At 55.4% G+C, this 10,475-nt stretch overlaps 1 protein-coding gene across 5 annotated transcripts; it reads left to right on the forward strand.

The window, feature by feature from the left end:
• The first annotated feature begins 27 nt into the window (after positions 1–27).
• On the forward strand, positions 28–8,836 carry LOC149862584 (uncharacterized). Of its 5 annotated transcripts, XM_090054175.1 has the most exons (7): positions 28–161; positions 417–729; positions 1,439–1,719; positions 3,061–3,135; positions 5,383–5,484; positions 6,609–6,725; positions 6,984–8,836. In XM_090054175.1, exons 3-7 carry the CDS (start codon positions 1,679–1,681, stop codon positions 8,314–8,316), a joined length of 1,668 nt encoding a protein of 555 aa, XP_089910301.1. In that variant the 5' UTR covers positions 28–161; positions 417–729; positions 1,439–1,678; the 3' UTR covers positions 8,317–8,836. The 5 variants fall into 5 exon arrangements, with proteins under 5 accessions (XP_089910301.1, XP_089910296.1, XP_089910297.1 ...); XM_090054170.1 differs by having other exon boundaries at positions 6,609–8,836; XM_090054171.1 differs by lacking the exon at positions 3,061–3,135 and having other exon boundaries at positions 6,609–8,836.
• The last annotated feature ends 1,639 nt before the right edge of the window (positions 8,837–10,475 follow it).

The raw sequence follows: 10,475 nt of genomic DNA on the forward strand, positions 1-10,475 counted from the left end.
GCTGGGAGATGTGTCTCCCCAGAGCAGGGCATGTTGGGAAATCACTGTGGGAAGCAGTGCATGCTGGGAGCTCCCTACTGAATACAGGGCATGCTGGGAAGGGTGGCTTGGAGAGACTGGCTGGTGCCCCAGGAAGGGTGGAAGCACTGACTCCGCTCCAGGTCCGCATCCCCCCTGGGGGGTGGGCTGGGGATGGGGGCATCTCCTCCTGGAGGTAGAAGGTGCCTCCTTCCCATGGAAGAGGGGGCACGAGGCCTGGTTTCAGAGCGGCATGGGACGTACCTCCTGTCTCCACGCTGGGGTTGCACCCCCAGGCTGGGGGGCCTGGGGACAGAGAGGCCTTCTCTCACTTGTGGGGGGGCGGGAGCATCTCCTCTTGCTGAGACAAGGGGTCCATCCCCTCTCCTCACCCCTAGGAGCGGCGTGCGGGAGCATCTCCTTATGCCAAGCTGCAGAGCTAGCGGTGAGTGATCCCCGTCGGGCTGCGATAGGCACTGGTTCTCTCGGAGCTCAGCGGAAAGGGGACATCTCTTCGTGTCAAGCTCAAGGTCCTGCCCCCTCTGCAGCAGCTGCACCCACAGATGTGCCGAGTATGTCCAGCCCAGGAAGACCCGCTTCGCTGCCCCTTCAGCCACCCGCAAGCTTTGCATTAAGGCTCCCAAGAGCATAGAGGGATCCTGGTGACCAGGCAATGGCCTTGACCATGAATGGGACAGACCACTACTGCTGGTATGTGTCCCTGGTACATCTCACAGCTGTTGTGCTGTTAGCTGGGAGATGCTGGGCGCTAACCTTGATGGAGCTGTTTCCAGTTGCCATAGGGTTTGAAGGCGAGAAGGGTCCAAGGGGTTTGACTCCCCTGAGCACTATCAGGAGTGACCAGGAATAACAGTCACAAGCTGGCAGAGGGTAGATTTAGGCTAGATATCAGGAGGCGCAACTTCACAGTCAGGGCGGCTAGGATCTGGAACCAACTTCCAAGAGAAGTGGTGCTGGCTCCTACCCTGGGGGGCTTTAAGAGGAGGCTAGATATACACCTTGCTGGGGTCATTTGACCCCAGTACTCTTTCCTGCCATGGCAGGGGATCGGACTAGATGATCTACTCAGGTCTCTTCTGACCCTAGAAACTATGAAACTATGAATAAAGGAGCCCAGGGGTTAAGGTGACCCTGTCACCATATAACACCAAAAAGCCAAATAGGCTTTAGGGCCCTGACCATGGAGCCCTGGCTTATCTCCACAGCATGTGATCAGCAGGAAAGTCCCAGACAGGGTTTCTAGATCGGGGCACCAGAGGGGAGAGACCTGGAAGCAGAACACACAAAACCTGCTAAAACAGAGAATGAGTATTCGGTCTAGATGAGCTAACCAAACAGTTGGCTGCTTAGGGAGTGGGCATGGGTCAAAAACGCATAGAAGGAGACTTTAATTTTTCAGGCTGTCCTGCGTGATGGAGCGAAGAGGCCTGGTTCTGGTCCGCAGCGCTGGACAGTAACAACAATGGTGTCTGTACAGCAGCTTTGACCCTGGGATGATATACAGTAAAGCCCATCAAAACCAGCCAAGATGTACAGTTGCTCACAAAGACCTGAAGAGTGACTTGGCTTCCAGACTTGGCACCAGTGGGAATGCCAGGTAGTCACCCCAGCACCAGCAGCACCACCCCCTGCCTGAGCCATGCAGGGCCCTGCTCTATCCTCAACCCCTCATATGGTCTGGTAAGACATTCTTCTCATTCACTCAGTCTTCCACCCTCAGAAGGTATTAACTTGCCTCTCTCTAGTCCTTGGGAGCGAGGGCTGGCTCAGAGGCCAAATGTGCATCTCAACGGCCTGTGATTCTAGAGTGGAGTTGAACCAAGAGACTGAAGCTGAGAGGGGTGGTGAGTGCGATTATTGAGGTATTGTCCAGGATCATCTTTTGAAGGGAAACAGGCTGCGACATTTGCATATTCTCAACTTTTTACGATCTCCATTCATTTTCCAGTCTGTACCCTTATTCTGAGACTGCAATATATTATTCCCATTTTGCAGACCAGATAGTACTAGTTCTGTTGTTTAGTTCTCAGTCTTTTTCCTGGCCTTCATCAAAGCAGGCAGACAGAAGGAGAGCGAAGAGACTGAATAGTAAAGGGCTGGGGGAAGCACAGCTTCTGCTGATATTTTCATAATATGCGGTGATGAGTCAGTTACGGGCAGGGGCCCTCAGCTGGCTGAAGTGGCTGTAGCTTTGGGCCCCCAGCTTCCTTCCTCAGCGTTGGATAATATCTGGCCTATCTGGTCATATTCCTCGCTGCTACTGGTCACGCTCAGGCCAAGCAGAGCTGGAGGGGCCGCGCCATCTCATTGCATTGGTGCCATCTCAGGATCAGGTGAAAGACCAAAAGAAAGAAGCAGAACAGAAAAAAGAAAGCAGACATGGGCAGGAGTAGATGAGAGGATAAGAACAGAGTCGAGTCATGCGTGACTCAAATAGGAGTCTCTGTGGGTGCAGTGGTGACAGTTCAGCATCCCCACAGTCATGCCAAATCCTGCCTGTCAATGAATCTTTCATGACTGAAGCTGGAGGAGATCTTGAACAGCCACTTAGTCCCAGCTCCTGCCCAGTGTTATGATCCCTAGACCACATGAACAGAGCACAGTGTCTTTGGCAGCCCACTTGACCCAAAGTCCCTTTTAAGGCCCCACAAAAGTGAGTGGTGAGTGAAGTAGCCTGTTACTTTCTTTAGCCCTTGACCTGGCTCTTGGTCCATTGTCTGGAGGCCTCATGGTTTGGATCACCGAGGTACTTTGCCTTCTGTGAGCACTGTGGCCCGTCAGCATTTATTCCTACAGGTCATGGCAACCTTTTAGACTCTGTCACCTTTTTGACCCATAGAGGTTGTAGAATCTCCATCCTTGGAGGTTTTTAAGACCTGGCTAGACAAAGCCTTGGCTGGGATGAGATAGTTGGGGATGGTCCTGCTTTGAGCAGGGGTTTGGACTAGATGACCTCCTGAGGTCCCTTCCAACACTCATTTTCTATGATTTTATGATTCTGCGATCTGCTCTACCTCACAGCATCTTAGGGATGGAAGAGACCTCCAGGGCCAGCCAGTCCAGCCACAAGGTTTCTGTGACATTTTGCAGGGGGAGGTATGAGACCACTGTTGTTTAATATTTTTATTAATGATTTGGAAAGGAACATAAAGCTGCAGGGGGTCAGATTTACAGATAACATGAAGCTTGGCAGGGTGGGCCAAAATGATGAGGCCCAGACAGTCATACAAAGTGATTGATGTGGGTCACTTAGTAAACTGGTGTTTCAGTACAGCCACATGGATCGAGGAAGAAGGAACACAGGCCAGAGCTACAGCGTGGGGGGGCTGGGTCTTGGCAAGGCTGAACTCAGATGATTTGGGGGTTGTTGTAGATATGTGACTCAAAGCGAGCTCCCAGGGAGACGCTGTGGCCAGAAGAGCTATATTGTGGCCCTTGGGTGGATTAATTAGTGGCATGGTGAGTAGAAGGGAGAGGGAAGGGGAGAACGGCCAGACCCTCCACTTGCGAGGGTCGCTCCTGTGGGGTGGGGGTGGGGGTGGGGCCTGCCTTTGGAAGCGCCCCGGCCTGCAAGATGGGCCTTTTCGGATGCCTGGCCACCTCAGTCCTCCCTCCTCTCTACAGTGTTGAGTGGAAGGAAAATCATCTTTACTTGACCTGCAGGAATGATCATCCTTGATCATCCTTGACTCTGAGAGATCCCCAAGGCCGACAGTGTTGAGAGAATTGAAAAGGGAGCAGTGTCCAGTTGTAGTGTCCACATTTCAGCAGGTTTCATAGGGGTGGAAGGGTCATCTAACTCCACCACCGATGGAGGAGAAACCAGAAAGAATCACAAGAAATGTCTTTCAGGAAGGAGAGACTACAAATGCTCAGCTTGTTTAATAGATCAATATGATGGAGAGGTGACTCCATTATAGAATAGTATATGTGTATATGTATATGTGCTAAAGAGCTCTGATCCTGTGGAAGAAGGCAGAACAAGGACCAATGGCCTGAAGTGGAAGCTAGACAATTAGAAACACAGGTTTTTGTTTTTTTTTGACTAGCCAAGGTAGTTTCAATTCCATGGAACAGACTCCCTGGGGAAGGGGGAGATTTTTGTCTTGTGCCTTCTTCAGATCCAGCCTGGAGAAAGTGCTTATGGTTAATGTGGGCATCATTGGGTGTGATGCCCTGGCCCATACTGTATTGGAGGTTAGATTAGGTGCCCTTGCAGGCATCTCTGACCTGAAATGCCCAGGTCTGTGAATTTGTCCGGAGTCTGCTGGAGCTGGGGTTACTTCTGTAGCTGCCCCTGTACTTCCTGTGTTAGGAGTCCCCCTCCCTGCTGCACCCAGGCTAAGCGGAGGGGTTGGGATGGGGAAAGCCTATTTTGGTTCAGGGTGGTTAGTGGTGTTGGGGCAGGAGCTAATTCCCCCTGATTGAGATCTCAGGGTGAGCTGGGTAGCCTTATGGCCTGGCAGCTGGGAGACCCCCCAAAGCACAACACTTGTATACATGTGTGCAGCTGCATCCACATATGTGCACGCATGTTTAGGTGTAGATTTGAATAGGCAGATGTGTATGCAGGAAGCACATGCTTCTGTGCAGTGATGTGGTTGTATGTGCAGGCGGCTGAACATATGTATACATGTCTTAGCATGTTGTGTGTGCTGATGGGCTTGTGGCTGTGTATGCAGATGTAGATGTGCATGGGTGTGAGTGACTGTGCACATGCATGTGTTTGCCTGTTTGTGCCCATGGGTGCATGCAGGTATGTGACAGTACCGACGTGTATGTGCACTTGTGTGAATGCATAGTATATTCATAGGCCTGTGCATGCATGTGTGCAGAGACATTCCTGTTATCTGTGCAGGCTTGTGTGTGTGCGTGTATGTATGCGTGTGTGCATGTATATGCATGTGTGTGGCTGTGTATGGGCAGTTGTGGCTTTATGTGTATATGTGGGTACGTGTGTGCATATATACATGCATCCATGTACATATGCACCACAGAATCGCCCTGAGATTTCCTCTTTAGTGACAGGTTTTTGTTCCAGTACCAGGCTAAATAGGCCCTTGCTCTAGTCCGATCTGGCAGCTCTCCTTTCACTTCAGGGGAACCACCCAGTACAGCCAGTCTAGGGTGGACCTTTCCCGGGGCTGACACTGACAAGTCCTTCCCTTGTAGAGCAGGTGGGGATGTGAGTGGCAATGGGGCTGGAGGGACAGGGTCCGAGCCCTGGGCCAAGGGCTCTGGATTGGGGGTGGGGGCCCAGGAGGGATTCAGAGCATTTCTGTCCAGGTTGCAGAGCTATTCCCAGAGACGTGGGACCTGAGCAGGTGTCTCTGCAAGGACAAGAGTCCAGCAGTTCAGGGAGATGACCTTGCCTGTTGGTCAGGCAGAGCAGACCGTCATTGGGGGCCTTTGTGCAGCAGGAAGCCGAGGCCATGGCTGTGACGGGTGAGCCCACCCATTCTCTGCTTTTGTAGATGCATTTCCAGCTGACGAGTGGTGGCTGTAGCTTTGTCTCTTGTCCTCCTCTGGCCCCAGGGGTGGCACCCAAACCCTGTGGGAGATGCTATCACCCCCTGCCCCACCTTTAGAGGCTGTTGCCTCCTCCTTTTGCACATGGAAGGACTTGTCTCCCTGGGAGAGACCCCTGTACAGGGCAGCAGGTAGCCAACAGGCCTGCCAGCAGCACAGCCCTGAAAGGAGCTCCTGGCCCATGGAGCCCAGCCTCTCATCACAGGCGGCCACATCCCAGAATCCCCTCAACACACTCATCAAGCCCCATCCTGAAACCAGTTCAGTTTCCTGGTCCCCTCCCTCCACTGGCCCCCTAGCTCTTAGGAGGATGCTCCAGTCAGTTCATCTCCCTTTATTCCCATGCCAGCACTGACCATTCGCTTCAGCAGCTCCTTTCCCAGCTGGTGCCAAGCTGATACAAAGTGGTGCTAAATGCCTCCTGCCTTTGTTTCCTGGTCACAGTAGAAATCCCACCTCCCTTCTGAGTGCTGTTTCCATGGGTACCAGTGCTCTCTGACATCCGGGTTTCACATCCGTTGAATGCATGCCACGGGTGATGCCGTGTCATTTGTGTTGTTGGAAAGAGGCCTGGGCTCTGGTACTGCAGTTGCAGCTGCCCCCGCAGGCTAGGACATTCAGAGGGGTTGGCCTGCCAGTCCCTATTTGTTTTAGTGGAGGACATCCAGACATTGACAAAAAAAGTACCAAGCGGCAAGAGGAGCGGAGAGCCCCTGGCTGCATTTTCAGGTGCCACAACTGTGGTTAAAAACACTTTGAATAGCTGGGTCAGGGTGTTGGAGGTTTTGGGGCATCTCAGCTCCAAAGCCCAGCCCTGAGGAGGGGGAAGGTCCAAGTTGGCATTACCAGCTGTGATGCATTGTGGTGATCTCCTGAGTTTCTGGGTGGGGTGCGGATTCAGAGAGAGAACCCCCCGGGCAGCTGTGAAAAGTAGCCTGGCCATTTGGGGCGGAGGAGGTTTCCCATATGGTGGTGAGCGCATGGAAATCCCGGGAGTCCTGGCAGAGCCAGTGAGATGTACCCACTCTGTGTCCCAGCAGGTGTGGAGCCATGAGTGAGCCTGTGGAGGGGGATCCTCAGCTGGGTGGGGCTGGGCTGCTGGAGCCAGGAGGGCTTTGCCAGAGTTTGGAGCGGAGCCAGCAGCGCCGGACAGAGAGGCAAGTCAGGAGCTGCCCCGGGGGCGGAGAGAGCATGGCTGATGCCATGGCGAGGCCGTTTGGCTGCGATGGCTGTGGGAGACGTTTCAGCCGCAGCTCCAACCTGCTGCGGCACCAGCGTGTGCACACTGGCGAGCGCCCTTTCCCCTGCGCTGACTGTGGGCGCCGCTTCACCCAGAGTGCCCACCTGGCCAAACACCAGCGTCTGCACAGCCCTGTCCCACCTGCTGACCAGGCTCCCTCGACCCCCCCACGCAGCTACAGCCGCAGCCCCGAGTTCCTGCGGTTCCGACGGGCCCACGCCGGGCAGCGGCCCTTCCCCTGCCCGGACTGCGGCAAGCGTTTTGATGCTGGCTCTGCCCTGGTCCAGCACCAGCGCATCCACACAGGTGAGCGTCCTTATGGCTGTGGGGACTGCGGTAAGCGCTTCCTGCGGGCGCCTGACCTGGCACTGCACCAGCGCATTCACACTGGTGAGCGCCCTTTCCCCTGTGGGGACTGCGGGCGTCGCTTCCTGCGTGGCCCTGACTTGGTGCTGCACCGGCGTGTGCACACAGGCGAGAAGCCCTATGAGTGTGTGCAGTGCGGCCGCTGCTTCAGCCGCGCCCCTGGCCTGCTCCTGCACCAGCGCGTGCACACTGGTGAGCGCCCCTACCCCTGTGCCCTCTGTGGCCACCGCTTCAGCCGCCGCTCCAACCTGGCCCGCCACCTGGGCACCCACCGGGACGGGGCTGCTGCTGTGGGGCTGGCCAGAGCCCCTGGGAAAGGGCACCTGGAACCTGGGCCGCCACACGTCAAGCGGCATGGCTGCCCTGACTGTGGTAGGGTCTTTGCCCAGCGCTCCCACCTGCTGGCCCACCAGCGTGTGCACACGGGCGAGCGCCCCTTTGTATGCCTGCAGTGTGGCAAGACTTTCAGCCAGAGCTCGGTGCTGGCGCGGCACCGGCGCCTGCACAGCGGTGAGCGTCCCTTCCTGTGCACTGACTGTGGGCGCCGCTTCACTGAGAGTGCTGTGCTGCTGCGGCACCGGGCCGTGCACAGTGGTGAGCGCCCTTATTGCTGCACCCATTGTGGGCGCTGCTTTCGCTTGCGTGCCAACCTGCTGCAGCACCGCCGTCTGCCAGCCTGCAGCGGCCAAGCACCAGGAGAGGGCAGTGCCCTGGTTGCAGCCAGCTGCACCAGCCCAGAGTCTGGCGGCAAGCCCTTTGGCTGCTCCAGCTGTGGCAAGTGCTTTGGGCGCCGCTCCACACTGGCGCGGCATGGGCGTATCCATGCTGAGCGGCCCCATGAGTGCAGGCAGTGTGGGCGGCGCTTCAGGCTGCCGGCCCAGCTGGCTGAGCACCTCCGGGTGCACAGTGAGGCCCCCTATGAGTGCGCCCGCTGTGGTCAGCGCTTCGCCCAGAGCCGCAGCCTCATCACCCACCAGGCTGTCCATGCAGAGACTCCCACCTGCCTCTCCTTAGCGTGGCCAGACAAAGGCCCCCATGGTGTCCCACCAGAGACTGCACGCACAGCAGGAGCCAGGAAAGAATCCAGGAGTCCCTGTCACCGCTTCTGCCTCGGAGCTGAAGACAGGACACAGGAATCCTGACTCCCAGCCCTCCCTGTCTCACCTGGTAGCCCCCAAATGTCTCCTCCCCCCAAATCAGGGCTAGATCTCAGGGGTCTCAACTCCCAGCCCTCCTGCCTTCCCTTCCCCTGGTAGAGGACTGGGGGTTAAAGTGGTGGAGGGTTGGGAGTGAGACTGCCTAGGTTCTCTGTCCTGCTGTGGGATGGGAGTGAGCCTTCTGGTTCAAGCAGGATGGAGCACTGGTTCTCAGGACTCCGTGCTTCCCTTTGTGACTCCTGCATCATCAAGGGCAGGTCATTTGCCTCGTGGAGGGCTGGTAATTAATTTCTTTGCCTGGCATTCCCTGGTGAGGCTGGTCTCTGTGGGTGCAGGAGGTCCTGCCTGGTCTCCCAGCTCCAGCTGTTTCTGGCACCTTGCTGCTGCTTGCGAAGAGGGGAAGGTCCCCCTGGCTGGGTGAGGGGTGGTTGGGATGGGCACCAACTTCTCTCTGGACTTGTGTTTTTCCATTGACGGGTTTTCATTAAAGGAAGGTTAACAGCAACTCTCACAGGGTCTGCTAGTGCCTTGGCAGCTGCCTGTGCTGCTCTGCTCCTAAGAAGGTGAAATCCCAGCCCTGCCCATAGGAACCCCCCTATCCCAGCACACATGCCCAGGCTGTGCCAGGTCTCTGAGCTGCTGGGCTGTGTTCCAGTCACGGGAGCCCCAGCTGGAGCATTCATTGCTGCTAAAGGGCGTGGGGGTCTCATGGGTTTCAGCTGCAGTGGCTGGGTGCCTGGAGTCCTGGGTTCTGTCCCAGGGGAGCAGAGGGGGCCAAGTTGGTGACAGGCTATTTGGTGTCCTGTCCTTTAGGTGGTGGTGACAGCCTCAGCCAGCTGCTCAGAGTCATCACATGTCCTGGCCCAGCTTGGTCTCAGCTGTCAGTTCCCATCTTATATCCAGAATCTGTCCCCAACCCCCTAGCATGTCACACCACTGTGTGGTCGGGTTAGTGTCTTCTCTGTGCCTTTCCCTCTGCATCACTAGGGCAAGTGGAAGCTCTAGGCTGTGTTGGTGGAGTGCCTGCACCCTCGGGCTGGAGATACCCTGCCTTACATGCTCAGGTGGGCTCAAAGACAGCATTCCCTGTTCACGTCACTGCCGCCCACAGCTCTGTTTACCACCCCAGGATTTTGGGGGAACTTTCTAAGCGCCATTTTCTCAGGTTGGGATGGGGGCATGATCATAACCTTGTGTGCCAAGGTTGGGTCCCAGCCCTTACAGAGGTACAGCCCCTGAGGGCTCTGGTGCCAGGGCATGGAGTTCACTGGCCCTGATGGCTGATGGGCTGTGGTCTTAGCTCAGGCAGTCTGCTGGTTTGGGACTTGTGGGACTGGCCCCACTTCGTGTTCGTAGGAGTGCGCTCCTGTGTACACAACTGTGCCTGTGTGTATATGGACATGCATGTATGTATAAAGTATCTGCACATGCGTGCACAAATGTACACATGTACAGAGACATGCAGAGGTATATACACATCCACCCACCAAGATATGCTCAAGAGGCATGCCTATCCATGGACATAAATACATGCATACATGCATGTAAATACACACATGCACACATGTTCACACACACACACACACACACACTCTTGCTGGTAGGGATCTGCAGATTTCCATGCAGCACTTATTCAAAAGTTTATTACTTGCCAGTCTAAGATGCTGTTGCGTAGTTTTAGGAATAGATTAGACAAGTGCTTTGTGGATAGGAACGATCCTGCCTTGAGCTGGGGCTGGACTACGTGAATTCCTGCGGTCCCTTCTAGCCTTTTCTATGATTCTGTGCATCTGCTGGAGGGCTGGGGGTAGGGAAGGGGGGTTGCCTGGAGGGTCTTTTCACTCTAGACTAGCAGCAAGGCCCCTTCCTTTGACCCAATAGTCTGTAGGCTCCTCACTGCACTCGATGGAATTATCTTCAAAGGCTGCTGTAGGACAGGGAGATTCAGGTCTCCTTGACACTTAAAAGTAGAGTTATAGCATTCTGCCAACAGATGCTGTCTGGCAGTTCCTGGAGCGAAGCAAGCTTCTGTGAACAGGCCTCTTTCAACACTAGGGCTCCGTGGGAGGGAAAAATATCTCTGCCTGAGAAAAGCCAGCACACGTTGAAATAGAATGCTGTGACATGCCCTGTTGGTTTTTTTT

This window comes from Crocodylus siamensis, chromosome 6 (genome assembly GCF_052110815.1).
Source record: "Crocodylus siamensis isolate JL-2025a chromosome 6, ASM5211081v1, whole genome shotgun sequence".
In the NCBI taxonomy this organism is placed as follows: Eukaryota; Metazoa; Chordata; order Crocodylia; family Crocodylidae; genus Crocodylus; species Crocodylus siamensis.